At 37.7% G+C, this 19118-nt stretch overlaps 1 protein-coding gene across 1 annotated transcript in view; it reads right to left on the reverse strand.

The window, feature by feature from the left end:
- Nucleotides 1–19118, reverse strand: part of DNAJC12 (DnaJ heat shock protein family (Hsp40) member C12) — a 35252-nt gene that overhangs the window by 15081 nt on the left and 1053 nt on the right. The window contains exons 2-3 of the mRNA NM_174096.2: nt 11657–11735; nt 2032–2171 (exon numbers count right to left, since the gene is read on the reverse strand). Coding sequence (NP_776521.1) covers nt 2032–2171; nt 11657–11735 — 219 coding nt within the window. The remainder of the gene's footprint in view (nt 1–2031; nt 2172–11656; nt 11736–19118) is intronic.

Genomic DNA, 19118 nt, shown 5'->3' on the forward strand with positions numbered 1-19118 from the left:
CAACATTGCTGACAAGACCAATAATGCAGCCAGTAAGCTGACTCATTGGAAAAGAGTCTGATGCTGGGAGGGATTGGGGGCAGGAGGAGAAGGGGACGACAGAGGATGAGATGGCTGGATGGCATCACTGACTCGATAGACATGACTTTGAGTGAACTCCAGGAGTTGGTGATGGACAGGGAGGCCTGGCATGCTGTGATTCATGGGGTCACAAAGAGTCGGACACGACTGAGCGACTGAACTGAACTGAACTGAAGATGTGAAATGTTATTATTGTAAGCCCTCAAACAGTTCATAATTAAACTAAATTCTAAGCAGAAATGATGTGTTTGGAGATAGGACATTAGTATTTAATGGAAAGACATCTGCAATATAAATTAGAACAGGGACTTGGAGAAGACTTTTTGAAAAATCCACAACTAACTTGATATTAGCAGTTAAAATTAAGTAATACAGTTCAGTGGATCATCAAGAAAAATGAACTATAAATCGAAAGGCATTAAAATAGCAAGGGTCACTAATTCAGTAGCAGTTACAGTGTGTAATACTCAAGAGAATAGAAATATGGTTATATAGAGGTGGCAGAACAATGTTTAGTCAGAGTTAAGGAATTTTGGATATACACAATGTAGAAGAAAAATCCTATTTTTGAGTATGTGAAGCTAAGTCACTATTTTTTTAAAGATTCTCTCTAGTTATTCTGTATGTATATTCAACAGTCTTATAGTTAGTCCTTCATAAATAATTAACCAACCGTAAACAAATCATATGAATATATACTGCATTCTAAAATGAAATGAAGAAAAGCATTTATATGTTATGTAGAGTGGCTTTAACTATATACTTTGAGAGTTTTGCATTGTTCTTCCCCATTACTTCAAAGATCCTCCCTCACTGGTACAGGTCATATATCAGTGAAAAAATAATTTGATCAAGTATTGTTTAAATAAAAACTATTAAGAAGAAACCTGAAGAACCAGAATTTAAGAGATGTGAATCACTTTATACACTTATTCTAACATGTCCCTGAACACTTCCTTATAAGGTAACTTCTCCATTTTTAAGTTTCATGTTATAGAAAAGTATCCCTGTAGGGAAAAAAATAAAGCAGATTTTAAAAATCCTGTAAATTATGCCTAAGAATGTAGAAACCTCTAAAATTACATTCTCTCTGCAATCTACAATGGTCCATGGAAGAACAAAATAAATATATAACATAAAAATTATAGAGATTATTTTATATTTGGTTTTTTAATGGCATGGAAGAAAATAACAGGATGGTTTTAAAAGTCTCTCTGCATCTATCCAATAATTCTTTTACCAAAATTAATAACAGGAATAATGTACAGATTTCTTTGATTAATCAGGTCCTGTTTTTATTGACTTTATTAAGCTTTGAGAAGAGAACAGGCTCATATGAACTAAAAAGATGGAGCATATGAATATGCATTGGTTCAAAATTCAGCAGTGTTATATGAGCAACTTGAGAAGCACAGTTATCAGAATGTATCAAACAGTAGATGCTAACAGGAAGCATATGTATATATATATACATGTATACATATCTACATATACATATACAAACAGCCAGAGACTGAAAAGCACAGTCGGAGATTCTTCTGACCCTGATGTATTGAATTTCCTTTCACAAGATTTTGTGGATACTGCATTGTATCCAGATTCTACCAGCTTCTTGGTCTTCTCTCTCCTCTTGTCTGTTGATACTTTGAGCTGCTGTGCTGTGTGCTGTGCTTAGTTGCTCAGCCATGTCCAACTCTTTGCGACCCCATGGACTGTAGCCTGCCAGGTTCCTCTGTCTATGGGAATTCTCCAGGCAAGAATATTGGAGTGGGTTGCCATGCCCTCCTCCAGGGGATCTTCCCAACCCAGGGATCGAAACCAGGTGTCCCACATTGCAGGTGGATTCTTTACCATCTGAGCCACCAGGGAAGCCCCTTTAAGCTACTATGTGAGTCTAATCCAGGGCAGCCTGAGCTTCATAAATTCCCTTCATCCCAGAGAGAAACCTACCATTTTCACCGAGTCACTCAAAGCTTCCCACTGCTGGAATGACATTGACATCTGGCTCCTTCGCCAGTGGTCATAGCGGGCTCGACTTGCTTCATTAGTCAAAATGTCCTTTGCCTTCTGCAGTTTCTGAAAAGTCTCCACTGAAAAACAAATCAAAAAATGAGCATGCCCTGGAGGAGTTATTTTAAACGCCCAAACTGATCTCACTGAAATAGGTGTCTGTTATTTACCAGCTATGTAACCTTGGGCCAATTCACTTCATCAAGCTTTCTTTTCCTCATTTATAAAGTGTACTGTAAGGACAAGTGAGATAATGTATGCAAAGTACCTGGCTCACAGTTTATCCACTCCCTTTACTGAGCTCCAGTGATGTGACAGGTGCTATCCCAGGTGCTGATGATGCAGATATGAGCAACAGACATAATTTATCTCATGGGATAGACATTTACAAACATTGGATAAGTTACAGTCTTTTCTGTGTGTGTGTGTGTGTGTGTGTGTGTGTGTGTTCAGCCACTCAGTCATCTCTGAATCTTTGTGACCCCCTAGACTGTAGCCCGCCAGGCTCCTCTGTCCATGGAATTTTCCAGGCAAGGATACTGGAAAGCAGTAAAGAATCTGCCTGCAATGCAGGAGATCCAGGTTCAACCCCTGGGTCTGGAACAATTCCCTGGAGGAGGGCATGGCAACCCACTCCAGTACTCTTGCCTAGAGAATCCCATGGACAGAGGAACCTGGCAGGCTGTAGTCCATAGGGTCGCACAGAGTCGGACACGACTAAGTAGCAGCAGCATGGAATCTAGAAAGATGGTACTGAGGAACCTATTTGCAGAGCAGCAATGGAGGTGCAAACATAGAGAACAGACTTATGGACACCCTCAGGGGACAGGGGAAGGAGACGGTGGGATGAATGGAGTGAGTAGCGTGGAAACATACACACTCCCATATGTAAAATAAATAGCCAGTGTGAATTTGCTGTGTGACTTGGAACTCAAACCAGGACTCTGGTGACTACTCTGTGACTACGTAGAGGGGCAGGATGAGTATAGTTTCTTGTTCACAACAACCTTATCAAGTGGATATTATTAATATTAGTATTATTCACATTTTACATGGTCTAAAGCTAAAGGAGGTTAATGTGACTTGTCCTAAGGTACAAGTGATGGAGCCACGATTCAAACCCAAGCCTGCCAGGCTCCCCAGCTGGTGCTCACCAGGCTACACTTGCCTGCCTCCTGCCCCTTCCATTTTCCTACAGTACATGTTACCCTCGAATCCCCACTTTCTCCTTCATCTCTGAGGATAATGAAAATGTCAACATTCATCACTAAGATGCAGGTTGTGCCCTTGAGAAACTTAGAGTCTAGTAAGGAAGCAGACATATACACAAATCATTTCAATACAGTGTGCTAAAGAGAAATACAGAAGTAAGATTGATTGTGCTTGAGGACTCAGGAAATACTTCACTAGTTTCCTCTACACTTGGGGTCATCCTTGATTCTTCTCTTTCTTTCACATCTCATTTCTAATTCATCAAGTCCTGTTGACTCTATCTGTGGAGTCAGTATATCTTTAAACTATCCCCAAGCTTTGACCTCTTGCCCCTACCTCCACGGCCGTCACTCTAGTCCAAGCCACCATCCTCTCTTGGCTGGATGATTATATTAGCTGCTCAACTCCCTGCCTTTGCCTTGCTTTTTCTTCTACACAGCAGTCAGAGTGGTCTTTTCAAAAATAATTTACATAGGGGATTCACTGGTAGTCTGATTATTGGGACTCTACGCTTTCATAGCTGAGGGCCTGGGTTCAACTAAGACTCTGCAAGCCACACAGCATGGCCAAAAAAGAGAGAAAAAAAAAGGAAGAAGGACTTCACTGGTGGTCTGTGGCTAAAACTCCACATTCCCAATGGAGGAGGCTGGGATCATTCCCTGACCAGGGAACTAGATCCCACATGCCACAACCAAGAGTTCACATGCTGCAACTAAAGATCCCGTGTGCCGCGTCTAAGACCCAGCACGGCCAAATAAATAAATAAAATTAAATATTTTTTTAAATGATCTTAAAGAAAAAAGAAAGTAAAAGAAGTCACATAATATCACTCTTCTACTCAAAATCACTTCCATTTTTACTTTCATTTTTGTTGGAATTAAACTGAAAATTCTCATCATGGCTATTAGGTCTGGCATGCTCTGCCTGCTCTCTAGCCTTCTCTTCCTTCTCCAACTTCATTTCCTCCTACTTTTCCCATCTCCTTCGCTACAGCCATAGTAGCCGCCCTGATGTTCCTTGAGTACACCAAGCACAGTGCAGCCCCAGGACTTGGAACTTGCTGTCATTTCTGCCAAGAACACTTTACCCTAAGCACTCACACAGCTTACTTCTTCCAGATGTCAGCTTGGGTATTGTCTTGTTGATGGAGTTTTCTCCAACCTTCTACATAAAATAGCTGCCCACCCCATCAGCCCCATTCCTTTGTCTCCCTCACTCTGCTTTACTTTTCTTCATGGTACCTGAGTGTGTGCTAAGTCACTTCACTCATGTCTGACTTTGTGCAACATTATGGACTATAGCCTGCCAGGCTCCTTTGTCCATGGGATTCTCCAGGCAGGAATACTGGAGTGGGTTGCCATTTCCTCCTCCAGGGGATCTTCCCAACCCAGGGATTGAACCGGCATCTTTTATGTCTAACCTGCAATGGCAGGGGGGGTCCTTTACCTCTAATGCCACCTGGGAAGCCCCCTGGCACCTACCCCCTGACATTATGTACAGTTATTTGTTTATAATCCTCCATGAGCATACAAACTCCATGAGGGCAGAGACTTTTGTTTTCTGCTGCATCCCTTGTACTAAAGCAGTGTAGCAGGTGCTCAAAAAGTATTTGTTCAATGAATGAATGAGCGAATGCTTCCAATTTGAATGTGAATATAAAGATGTTCATGGAATGCTGTTACCTGAGCTCCAAGCACCAAAAAAGTGACATACCCTTAAAACAGTTTGTGAATTAGGCACCTTTTAATAGTGTTAGTGGGAAAAATAATTAAAATTATCCTGACAGTGCTTAAAAATAGCTCATGAGAAGTAGTCAATATCCTCTGAAACAAAAGACATTAGGACAATGTACAGTCAGTACTGATGGTACCACCATCCCAATCGTGAAACTACTGAAATACTTCTGTTCCCCAGTTGGTAAAGGGCTACTGTTCCTAAGCTCTCATCCCCCAAAACCACTACTCCAACTATTCCTTCAGCAACCAGAGATACTGCCCAGCATGGCAGGGTTCCTCCTGGGCCCTGTCCAAAGCTGGGCAGCACAGGTGCTTAATATATCATTAAATATTTGATATCACCGCTGGAGGTAGTAGCAATCGATGGATTAAAAGGAAAATCCTAAAGGTGGGGCTATTGAAAGCGAAGGAAAACAAATACATAAAAAACATCTTGCAATAGCTGCCAGCTTGAGTGAGTAATCCTTCCTGTTGCTGACGACAATGTAAATGTACCAGTGTATAAATGAGATGTCACTTTTTCCAACAGAAATAAAAAGCTCGTTAAATTATTACCATGGATGCACACACCAGTGACTACTCGAGCAGAGGTTGTAAAAATTTACATTTTTATCTACAATTCACCTTCTCTTTGCACATTATTGTTGGCCTCATTTTTCAGAGTTTCCGGAATGAAAGAAATTATTCTTATGTCAATCCCTCAACAGCAGATGATAAGCAGAAAGCAAAAGAGACCTTACCTTTCCTGTTAGGTGGCCTTTTCTTTGTTCCACACCTTCACCACATTTAATAAAAAATGTGCTTGGATTTATATTTGTCCTTTAATATACCAGCTAATCAAATGAATCATACAAGATAAACATGTACCAGTTCTGGGAAGAGAGATTTCATTTTATAAGCTTATACGAGAAAATGATGATGGAATACTTAAGAAACATTCCAATTTAACTCCAGGTCTGCTTTGAAAATACAGAGGTCCTCTTAATTCATATTTCACAATAAAAATTATATTATTATAATAGCCACATTTTAACTGTAGGCCACTTAAAATTACTTGAGAAATAATAATGAGAAGAAGTCAGGACATGCTTTGAAAACAATCTGGAGGAAAATATATCCACTGTTAACAGTGTTTCTCTGGCAAAGAGATAAGAGCAGACTTTCACTTTCAACATTATTTAATACTGTATGTTATTTTTATTCTAAGGGGAAAAAAAAGCAATAAAGAGTTTTTAAAGTAGGAAAACATTGAGACATTGAAAGATGTCAATTAGTAAAAGACAAAGAGTTTCCCTTCTTCAAATATTCAGATGTCTCTGAAGCCTGTAAATCAATAACAAAAATACCATTTCACAGGTCCTTAAGTTAGTCTGAAATCTCTTCAGGGTCAAAGGGAAGTTAATAAAGGGTTGACTTGAAACCACTGCTGTCACACATACACACACACACACACACACACACACACACAGGACTGGCATGAGCACCAACCAGCGGCTTTTGATCTCAGTGACTCAATTTCTATAGCACGACCAGTCCTGCCTGCATCACCTACTGCAAAAGGAGGATCTCAAAAAGCCTTAGGTTTAGATTTTTTTTAATGAGAGAAATAGCTAATGTTTATTTACAAAAAAATGTCCCATTTTGTTAGATTTTTATCTTGCAGTGCTTCATAGAAAAGAAAAGTACACTGAATCATAATTGCCGACATCCATTGAGTTCTTCCCACATGCAAAATCCCTCTAATCCTCACAGCAGATACATGGGCTTCCCAGGTGGCGCAATGGTAAAGAATCTGCCTGTCAAGGCAGGAGATGCAGGATACTCAGGTTTGATCCCTGGGTCAGGAAGATCCCTTGGAGGAGGGCATGGCAACCCACTCCAGTATTCTTGCCTGAAGAATCCCATGGACAGAGGAGCCTGGCGGGCTACAGGCAATGGGGTCACAAAGAGTTGGACACGACTGAGCAACTGAGCACAAAGAGACAGAAGAGGTGATAATATGCTATTCGTCTCCCATTCTGCCTAGGAGAATGCTGAGGCTCAAAAAGGTTGCCAAAAATCAACTAGTTCATAAATAGGAGCTAGAAGCAATGCAGACAGACAGACCTGTGTTCTTATCTACTACTCCATCATACTACCAAATCAGTCATTTCAATGGCAATGGTTGAGACTACATTTAGCAAGCCAAAAAGGCATATTACACAAGTTTAATTTCTTCTACCTGCAGTTGCTCTACAGGCTTAGCTTTTTACCTTAATGAAATGTGTTTCAAAATCTGTCCAATATATTCTGGATTTCAGTCAAGCTAAAACCAGCATCAGGGTGAATTTTTGTTTCACATTTTAAAGTATTTTTATCAGTAACCTTAACCCTTCTGCAAGTATGTAAAGAACAACTTAAATTTTCAGGAAGTCATGTTCATCCAAATTAAGTAAACAGATGCTTGAACATGTTTGAAAACAATTTCTATCCAAAGGTTGAATCATCTATCTATTGCAAGCCTGACAAAGGAAGATATTAATGTCTGTGTATCTTTTCATTTTAAACAGTATTTACACAGTCCAGTGTTTCTCTGAACAAGAAACCTTCAGACACCCGTACATGAAAACTCCCATCACTATGGCAACTAGAATGGCAATGACTGCACAATGATTCATCATGTATCCTTAATGGAAATCATTTGCCGTGACAGAAAAACAACTCAACGCCATGCTTCACTGGGAGAGAACCCAGTTAAAGAATAATCTGTAGTGGTGATTTTTTTAAGTGTTTATCAAATTTTTACAGTTTTATGCTAGGATACCTATCTTAATATTAATTCTAGAAGGGTAACTAATATATGTCTCCTACAGAAATGTTCATGAATTCATTCTTCCACTCATTCAAGAAAGTTTGTGCACAAAGTAGCTGTCGTCCATGGCAGGTGCTGTTCATACTATTTTGGGTGCAAGGCATACCATTTTGAATGAGATAAGCAAGACCAGCTTCACAGAGCCTCCAGTATAACTAATAAGCAAACAGTTAACAAGCTAACAATATAATATACAGTCGGCCACCTGACATATGTATAGGGGGCTCTGGGTAGCTGGAGCACACATGAATCCCAGAGGAAGTGATGGCCAAGCTGAGACCTGACTTGGGAGCACGACCCAGCCAATCAAAAGCAGGGCAGGGAGGTAAGCAGGCCTCAGGAATGTTCCAGGCAGAAAAAGCAATAAGTATAAAGGTTTAGAGAGTAGACAGCAGGATACATTAAAGAGCCAAGGTAGTTCTTTTTTTTTTTTTTCTTTTAAATAATTCTTTAAATCCTGGGATATTTTAAAATATTTATTTTTGGCTGAGTCGAGTCTTAGTTACAGTACCCAGGCTCTTCACTGTGACACATGGGCTTCCCTTTATTTGTGGTACGTAGGCTCCAGAGCATGTGGGCTCTTTGGTTTGCAGCACACAGACTCTCTAGTTGAGGCACTCCGGCTTAGTTGTTCTGTGGCATGTGGGATCTTAGTTCCCCGACCAGGGATTGAGCCCATGTCCCCTGCATTGGAAATCAGATTCTTTTTTTTTTTTTTTTTTAATTTTTCAGGAATTTTTTTTTAAACTTTACAATATTGTATTGGTTTTGCCAAATATTGAAATGAATCCGCCACAGGTATACATGTGTTCCCCATCCTGAACCCTCCTCCCTCCTCCCTCCCCATACCATCCCTCTGGGTCATCCCAGTGCACCAGCCCCAAGCATCCAGTATCGTATATCGAACCTGGACTGGCGACTCGTTTCATATATGATATTATACATGTTTCAATGTCATTCTCCCAAATCTTCCCACCCTCTCCCTCTCCCACAGAGTCCATAAGACTGGAAGTCAGATTATTAACCACTGGACCACCAGGAATGTCCCTAGGAGCCAAAGTAGTGCTGAGTGGCTGAAACATAGGGTTGTAAGCATGGTGGTGAAGAGAAAATGAGACTGGAGATGTGGGGAGGGGCACAACATGAAGGGGCTTATGCCTCAAGGCCCAGCAATGACAAAGAATGAACCACTGTTACATGTACAATCAAGGTGTAAATATTACAGACATAAGGTAAAGCAAAAGAAGCTTCACAAAAGAGTACATACCATATGATTCCACGTATATAAAATTTAAACTAGGCAAAACTAATCCATGATGATAAAGATCCAACAATGGGAAAGGGTGCTGACACTGAAGGGGACATGAAAAGGGACTTTTCCTGGAGTGGTAGAAATGTTCTACGTCTTCATCTGGGCAGTGGTTAAACTGGTTATATGTAGACAAAAATTTATCAAGTTTATACTTATGGTTTTTTCACATTTGCTTTAAGTAAGTTATGTCTTAATAAAAAGGGGAAAAATCAAATGTGCAATGGTAATAGTTAAGTATCTAACAAAAGATGACTCTAAACATTGGAAAATAACCCATTTATACAATCAAAGGGATCAGTGATTTCTAGAGAAAATTAATTAAGAGCTTTAAGATAAGGGAAATTTTTTTTAATGAAAAGGAGTTGAGTTTTACCATTTGTGAAATGTGGAGTTAAAGATAAGTCTTAATGGGCTTTCTTGGTGGCTCCAAGGGTAAAGAATCCGCCTGCTAATGCAGGAGATGCAGGTTCAATCCCTGGGTCAGGAAGATCTCCTGGAGAAGGAAATGGCAGTCCACTCCAGTATTCTTGCCTGGGACATCCCATGGGCAGAGGAGCCTGGCAGGCTACACTCCATGGGGTTGCAAAGAGTTGGACACAACTTAGTGACTAAACAGCAGCCGACATGTCTTAATCATATTTTCCTTACAGAAAAATCACATATAGTACTTCCCTGATGGTCCAGTGGTTAAGACTCCACTCTTCCACTACAGAGGAGTGAGGATTCAATCCCTGCCCAGGGAAGATCCCATATGTTCCAAGACACGGCAAAAAAAAAAAAAAAATCATAGGTATACACATACTAGACATATACCAATAGTATACACATATATTATAGTAACGATAGTCATCAAGTTTTAGATAGTATTACCTACTCTGAGAATAAAATCATGGTAGGAATATACAAAAGACTTGAACTGCATTGGTGAAGTTTTAAGCTGGGTGGTACATACATGGACACGACTGAGCGACTGAGCATGCACATAAGAGGTGAGAGAAGGATGAATAATAAGGCCAGTTTTTGACAGAGTGACATTGAAATGTGCTCAAAAGGATATTTTCAAAAAGCAGCAAAGCCACAGTCTGAAACTGAGGAATGAGAACTGAGTTAAGGATAAAATGGGAAGCCATCAACAAATAACTGATGATTGAAAACCACAGACTTCAACAAAATTCTAGAGAAAAAGTGGGGAGTAAGCCCAGAAGAGAGTTTAAAACTTTTTTAAAGATTTTTTATGTGTTCCATTTTTAAAGTCTGTACTAAATGTGTTACAATATTGTTTCTGTTTTATGTTTTGCTTTTTTTGGCTGCAAGGGATATGGGATCTTAGTTCCCCAGTCAGGCCTCAAATCTATACCCCATGCATTGGAAAGCCAAGTCTTAACCACAGGACCACCAGGGAAGTCCTCAGAAGAGATTTTAGAAGGGAACCTTAGGACAGAAGGGAAGACGTCACAAAAGAGACAGAAAGAGTAGCCCAAGAAGTAGGAGGAAAAGCATAAGGGCATATCCTGGTAGCTAAGAAAAAGGAGTGTCAAGAAGATGAGCATGATCAACAGTTTCAAATTCTGATGCGAGCTCAGGGAAGATAAGGACTAAAAGGAGTTGGCAGCCAAGAAGTTCTTGGTGACTATTACAAGAGCCATTTCCTAGAAAGGTGAGGAGGAAGTCAAAATGGGATAAACTGAAAACTGGCTGAAAGGGAAGTAGCGATACCAACTATGACCTTCTTTTTCAGGAAAACTGGCTCTAAAGGGAAGTACAGTGATAGAGAAGAAGCAGGAGGGAGACAGGTTAAGAAAGGATTATTGTTTTGTCTGTATTTTTTCAAGCTGAGATACACAAAAGCATTTATGTATAAATTTATGGTCATGAAATTTAAAATATGATAAAGAAAAAACAAATGTATGAATATATTATTATATAATATATACAGACCTATTCAGAAGAAAACACAGCAAGGTTCTCATTAAGATAACCACCTAGTTACAAATGGAAGTCACTGTTAACATTTAAAAATTGGTGAAAGGAAGCATAAAACTGGACACACTTTTTTTATTCTTATTGTTATTTTATTTATTTATTTATTTATTTATTTTGGCATGTGGGATCTTAGTTCCCCAACCAGGGATCAAACCCACACCCTCTGCATTGGAAGCATGGAGTCTTAACCACTGGACCACTAGGGAAGTCCGAACTGGACAAATTGTAAACCATGAAGCAGCACATTATAGCAGAAAGATAAATGAATGTTAAATGACTGCTATTAGAAAAAAGACCCTACCCGGTTTCCTCTTCAGCCTCCATCCAATAGTGCAAAAACACTCTTTGGCATTAAATGAAAGAATAATTTTGAACATAAATAGATAAAAGAAAATGAAGCTACTATTCACTGGCTTTTTAGGTCTATATGCTATACTTTTTCACGAAAAGCAACCATTATTCAATACTTACCAGCTTTGGAATTTTCAGGATGCTTGTCAGGGTGACATTCCAGGGCCCTGACCTTAAATTCTGCAAGGATTTGTTCAACCTAAAACAGAAATTAATGTTTAAAATGAAGCATCCAACTTGAATGACATAAAGGGAAAAGTAGGGTGTCAGTCCTTCCCAAAAAAAGCCACCATGAACACTTACCTTTTTATTTTGATTCCTATTTGCATTTTGACTTTTTAGTCTAAGAAATTATTTTCTCAATCACAAAATTCAGAAAGTATCCAATAAACATTCCTATTCACATAGTAGTATGTAATGACAATTGAACTTGCTACTGTATTCAGATGATGGCCCAAGACACCTATGAGTTCAGTATATTTAAACATTAAAAGTGGTCATATAGGTTTATCCTAACAATATATAAAAGGTGTGTTTACACACCTGAGTTCTTCAAAGGATGTTTAGCCACCTCTGTTATTCAAGATGATTGTCCAGTTTATAAATTACCCATTATAAAGTTCTTTCTTCTTTTTTTGTCCTTTTCTTTTTTATTAAGAATTTCACACACACACAAAGAATTTCACAATTGGGGATGGAGGGGTTAAATAAAGGTAGTCAAAAGATACAAATTTCCAGTTAAATAAGTATTAGTGATGTAAAAAATGATACATATAATTAACACTACTATGCGTAGTATATGAAGGGTGTTAAAAGAGTAAATCCTAAGAGTTCTCATCACAAGGAAAAATTTTCTATTTTATTTGTTATTTATATCGATGATGGATGTTCAGTAAACTTGTGGTAATCTGCACTTCAAACTTACAGTACTGTATGTCAATTATATCTCCATAAAGTTGGAAAGAAAAAAAATTTTTCACAATTTAGAAAAAAAAAAAAAGGATAAACTTGATCATTATGTTACCAGTAAACAGTTTGGTTAGACATTTTGATTGAAAAAACAGAGATTTCCGCCCAAACTAAAATGAGGTTTGAGGGCCATCTATGATTTTATTGGGTTTCACTCACCCATCTAATCCTTATTATCATGAATTATCAAGACTTGGCTTTATTAATTATAATTGTAATGTCAACAGCAGAATGCAAAAGTGTTTGCGTGGCTCTTAGTATCTGACTTTTTGTTGTTGTTTAGTCGCTAAGTCATGTCCGACTATCTGATTGCTTTGTTTTAAATCCCAGTTCTGCCCTGTCAGTGTAGGCAAGTTATATAATTTCCATGTGCTTAGATTTCCTCATCTTTACATTTCATGAATAATGTAACTCTAGCACTTAACACAAAACCTGATCACAGTAAGAACTTAATAGCTATTAATTAAGCATCAGTGGTTAAGTTCCTTGAACTCATTTAACTTGTTACTGGAAAAAAAGCTGAGTTTTTTGTTAACTAAGCAGTTGGAATTCAAATCCAATAATTCTTTTTGGTTTTTGGCTGGCTGTACAGCTTGTGGGATCTTAGTTCCTCAACCAAGGATCAAACCATGAAATGAAATTGAGGAGTCCTAACCACTGAACTGCCAGGGAAATCCCCAAATCCCATCATCTTAACCACTGTTTTACATGGGCCAGTTCTTCAGGTTTAGGACCTATTAACAAGTTCCACATTTACTATGCACAAATTCATGATAGCAAATTACCTCGTTTGAGAATTAAATTCTCAAGCAGTTCAGTTCAATATTGTCATAAGAATCATGGGAGAAATATTTTTATCAGCTCTATTGTCATCCTTAATCAACTCTCATAAAAAAAATCTTCACTTTTACAATCAAAGACAGTATTAGATATGAGTATGTTTAAAGCCCAGATTGATATCTCTGTTCTCTTCCTTGTTAAGTATGTTCTGGGAGACCCTTGGAATAACAGGAAGAGATAGATTTCCTAGTAAGAACTAGAGTTATGTTTCCTCTTCCTGGGTGCTCCCTTTACCTGTCACCATAACCTGCTAATAAAACAAAGAAAATTGAGATTTTAAAATTTTTAAATATTAAATATTTTAAAGAATCTAATAGCATTTTTTAATTAACAAGTAATTTATAAGTACTCACAAACTCTCTTTGAAAAGATTTCCATCAATACAGAATATTTTTTAAGAAACCTTTATTCCTGGACTTTCCTGGTGGTGCAATGGATAAGAATCTGCCTGCCAATTCGATATCTGATTGGAGAAGATTCCACATACCTCAGACCAACTAAGGCGGTGTACCACAGCTTCTGAGCCCATGCCCTAGGGCCTGCGAACCACAACTACTGAGCCTGTGTGCCACAAATACTGAAGCCCACATGCCTAGAGCCTGCGCTTCTCAACAAGAGCAGCCACAGTAATGAGAAGTCCTTGAACCACAACAAAGAGTAGACTCTGCTCACCGCAACTGGAAAAAGACCCCAAAAAGCAACGAAGATCCAGTGCAGCCAAACATAACATAATAAAATTTTAAAAACACTTTTTCTCCTTTTCCCCTAAGATGATAGAATCCTTCAAAACACATTTTTATACACATTACATATTTATGTATCTATCTCGGGGAAATTAATAGCACAAATGGATAAAAACTATACCTATATATCAAAAGTAGAGAGTTTGGGGGGTTTGTTGTTGTTTATTTCATTCCTATCCAATTTTTAAAAGTTAAGAAAAGTGCATATCAGTCTATCATTACTTTTCATATTTTACTACCACAGAATTAATTACAGATCTTCTGTGTAGGGCTGGTTCTGGGAAAACTAACCAATAAAGTGGCTTAGTTTGTCTTGGGCACATTCTATTTATCTCCTGGCCTCACCACCCCATGTTCCTGGTGCCAAGTGCAGCTCATGGACAACTAAGGCCCTTCATGTCAAAGTCCACTGAATTTTGCGTTTCTGACACAATGTCCAATGATCTGGAAAGCTGTCTATTCTACTGGCCAATAATATACAATAAACATCAACTTTACTCATAATCAAAAAGTCAAAACATCCATGAATTATTATAACCAGTGTCACTGAGGGTACAAGGAAATGAACTCACCTGTGCTTTCCTGTGAAGAATTTAAATGTTCTTTTAACATTTTTAGCAAATTTTCTATAAATCAATTGAGATATACATATATAAAGCTATGATAAATGTAGACAGGATATTAAAAAGCAGAGACATCACTTTGCTGACAAAGGTCCATATACTCAAAGCTATGATTTTTCCAGTAGTCATGTACAGATGTGACAGTTGGACCATAAAGCAAACTGAGCACCAAAGAATGGATGCTTTCAAATTATGGTGCTAGAGAAGATTCTTGAGAGTCCCTTGGACAGCAAGGAGATCAAACCAGTCAATCCTAAAGGAAATCAACCCTAAATATCCATTGGAAGACTGATGCTAAAGCTCCAATACTTTGGCCTCTTGATGCAAAGAGTCAACTCATTGGAAAAGACCCTGATGCTGGGAAAGATTGAAGGCAAAAGGAGAAGGAGGTGGAAAAGGATGAGATGGTTAGTTAGCATCATTTACTCAATAGACATGAGTTTGAGCAAACTCCAGGAGATAGTAAAGGACAGAGGAGCTTAGCATGCTATACCCCACGGGGTCACAGAGAGTCAGACATGACTTAGCGACTGAACAACAACAACAAAATATATAAATCCTTTAATTTTTTTCATACTTTTCAATCCAACCATTTCAATTATAGGAATTTGGCTAAGAGGATAATTGAAGGTAGGGAATGGATTTAGTTATAAGAAGGTTCAATGAATAAAAAGTTATACATTTTAAACAAAAACCTGGGTGCCTAGTAATAGGATATTGCTAAAGTTAATTGTAATAGGGCTATAGGATGGCATACTTTGCAGTCATTAAAAAAATCTTCTTGTAGTAGAAGATTTTTAATAATCTGAGAAATTTTATATAAAACATCCTATGAGAAAAAGGTAAGCTACACAGCATTGTGTGAGGTATAAAATCTTAATGTTTTACTCAAAAGGAATTATGTAACATATGTGTATATGTGTGTATATGTAAAACAATGAGGAAATTCTCTGGCAGTCCCGTAATTAGGACTCCATGCTTTCACTGCCATGGGCCTGGGTTCAGTCGCTGGTTGGGGAACTAGGATTCTGTGAGCTACACCAAATAAATAAAATAAAATAATTATAAATAATGGCTAAGGTTTATTGAGACCTATTGTGTGCCAGGTACTGTTCTAAGTACTTTAAATATAGCATGTCTTTCAATTCCCACAGCAACTCTATGAGGTGGGTACTATCATCATTCCCATTTTGCAGATTAGGGAAACGAAACATAGGAAAGTAATTTTCCCAGTCACAGAGCTAGTAAGTTGCAGAGCCAGGATTTCAACTCAGGCTGTCTGACTCCAGACACAGGACCCCATGGACTATACTAGAGTCCATGGAATTCTCCAGGCCAGAATACTGGAGTGGGTAGCCTTTCCCTTCTCCAGGGGATCTTCCCAACCCAGGGATCAAACCTAGGTCTCCCACATTGCGGGCAAATTCTTACCACCTGAGCCATGGGGAACCCACATATAAAGATAAACATATAAATATGTATACATATGTACATGTACTTATTTATACAAAATTATATATATATATGCATGCATAAAATGGCATGCATATATCATAGTCTCAAACATTAAGCGTTTGGGTTGGCATTTTTCCCTATGCTCTCTTTATACTCCTCATTTCCTTATTGAACATATATAATTTTAGAAATTAAATTTTAAAACTTAAAAGCTTATCTTTTGCATATCCTAATAGCATAGTATTTTGCTCTGCGCCAGGAAATACTCATGTGCAATAGGGACTAATTTGATTCCCACTTGAAAGGATCTTCTCCAGCTTTCCCCTGGCCACTCAAATGCCCTCTGTGTCTCCCTCCATGCATCTAAATTTTGATGCAGAATCGTTTCACACCCCATCTCTTTTTTTTTTAATTAAAAATAGTTTTATTTATTTTTTATAAGTCCATTTTTCTCTTTATTTTTGAGCTATTTTATTTTTTAATTTTTTTAAATTTTATTTAATTTTTAAACTTTACATAATTGTATTAGTTTTGCCAAATATCAAAATGAATCCACCACAGGTATACATGTGTTCCCCATCCTGAACCCTCCTCCCTCCTCCCTCCCCATACCATCCCTCTGGGTCGTCCCAGTGCACTAGCCCCAAGCGTCCATCAAACCTGGACTGGCATCTTGTTTCATATATGATATTTTACGTGTTTCAATGCCATTCTCCCAAATCTTCCCACCCTCTCCCTCTCCCACAGAGTCCATAAGACTGTTCTATACATCACTGTCTCTTTTGCTGTCTCGTTCACAGGGTTATTGTTACCATCTTTCTAAATTCCATATATATGCGTTAGTATACTGTATTGGTGTTTTTCCTTCTGGCTTACTTCACCCTGTATAATAGGCTCCAGTTTCATCCACCTCATTAGAACTGATTCAAATGTATTCTTTTTAATGGCTGAGTAATACTCCATTGTGTATATGTACCACAGCTTTCTTATCTATTCATCTGCTGATGGGCATCTAGGTTGCTTCCATGTCCTGGCTATTATAAACAGTGCTGCGATGAACATTGGGGTACACGTGTCTCTTTCCCTTCTGGTTTCCTCAGTGTGTATGCCTAGCAGTGGGATTGCTGGATCATAAGGCATTTCTATTTCCAGTTTTTTAAGGAATCTCCACACTGTTCTCCATAGTGGCTGTACTAGTTTGCATTCCCACCAACAGTGTAAGAGGGTTCCCTTTTCTCCACACCTCTCCAGCATTTATTATTTGTAGACTTTTGGATCGCAGCCATTCTGACTGCACACCCCATCTCTTCTCCGAAGTCTTTTCAGATATTCTTTCCTTAAATTTTGGTAAATGTTTCTGAACAGGGAGTATTTGTTTTCTACTCAACAGCATGGAAATTCTTCCATGGCCTTACTTATGTCATTTATTAATTTCCAACACAAGCTTTAAAGTGTAAGAACTTTGTATACTAAGCAAAAGAATTATGTGTGTGTCTCAATTGTTTTAAGTAGTATCAAAATATCAAGTTGCTTTGAAATTATAACTGCTAAATTGCTTTTGGATAGAAACAGTTCTGGTTAATTTTTTAGAGTATCAAATCAAGGAATATTTGAAGTAAAGAAAATCCAGACAACACAAATCAAGTAAAGGAAATGTCACAATAATAGTTTAAAAAACCATTACTCATAAGTCACTTCAGTTGTGTCCGACTCTGTGCAACCCCATAGACGGCAGCCCGCCAGGCGCCCCCATCCCTGGGATTCTCCAGGCAAGAACACTGGAGTGGGTCGCCATTTCCTTCTCCAATGCATGAAAGTGAAAAGTGAAAGTGAAGTCGCTCAGTCATGTCCGACTCCTAGCGATCCCATGGACTCCAGCCTACCAGGCTCCTCCGTCCACGGGATTTTCCAGGCAAGAGTACTGGAGTGGGTTGCCATTGCCTTCTCCGAAAAGCATTAAGATGTTTGTAAATGAGAAGGATACATATAAAAAGAGGAGAAAGATAATGTATAAAAGGAATGGATAAAATTGCGACAGGTCATTTCATTTTAGATAAGTGACTGTTATCTACAAATACTATGCAACGACAGAATTAGTAAAATATATCCAGAAGAAGGAATGTCAAGAGCTCTCATTCACCTTTTTTTTTTTTTTTGACATATTCTTCTTTTAATATATGCCACAGTATACACAGAGAAGTATGATTATAACTGGTCACGACAAAATGAAATTGTTATAAACATTATAAATAAACAATGGGATCATTTTTTGTAAACTGAAAAGACAATAACATAACTACAAAAGCCTGACTAAAGAGATTTATTTAAGGGATATTACAACCTTTACTTTATAACCTAGCATAACAATATTTTTTAAAAATCCGAATTGTGAAACTTTTCAAATTAAATTATGTTCCTTTGATTTAAATAGTTCCTTCAAAAAATTATTTGGCAAGAGTATAATTCAAAGTACGAATAACACATGATAAGCTTTCTCAATTAATATAAGTAAACCACCCCTAAAGAAAACAAAAGTAACATATTACCCTAAAGAAGAAATATGCAATTAAGAGAATATTATAACCTCTTTTGTGTGTGGGTGTTTAACTACAAGGTACCTAAGCTAACTTCCTCAGGTTGATGAAGATAGAGATTTTAATCTTTGTGTCCAATACTGCATTCTATTTGCCAAACAAAACTAAGTACATTTTATTACTTAACTCCAGCCTTATAAAACAAAGATAAATAGAAAACTAATTCGCTTTAAAGCATTTAATATTAATAGCTATATTTTAGTAATAAAATAAATATTTTAATACTTACATAAATATAAAACAATGTGAATATATTTAATAATGTAATAAAATATATTTCATACTCATCTAAACAATATTTAAAATACTAAAAAAACTGTAAATGAAATGTTTAACAATAAGAGACTAATCAGTTTTG

Source organism: Bos taurus, chromosome 28 (genome assembly GCF_002263795.3).
Source record: "Bos taurus isolate L1 Dominette 01449 registration number 42190680 breed Hereford chromosome 28, ARS-UCD2.0, whole genome shotgun sequence".
NCBI classification, from domain to species: domain Eukaryota; kingdom Metazoa; phylum Chordata; class Mammalia; order Artiodactyla; family Bovidae; genus Bos; species Bos taurus.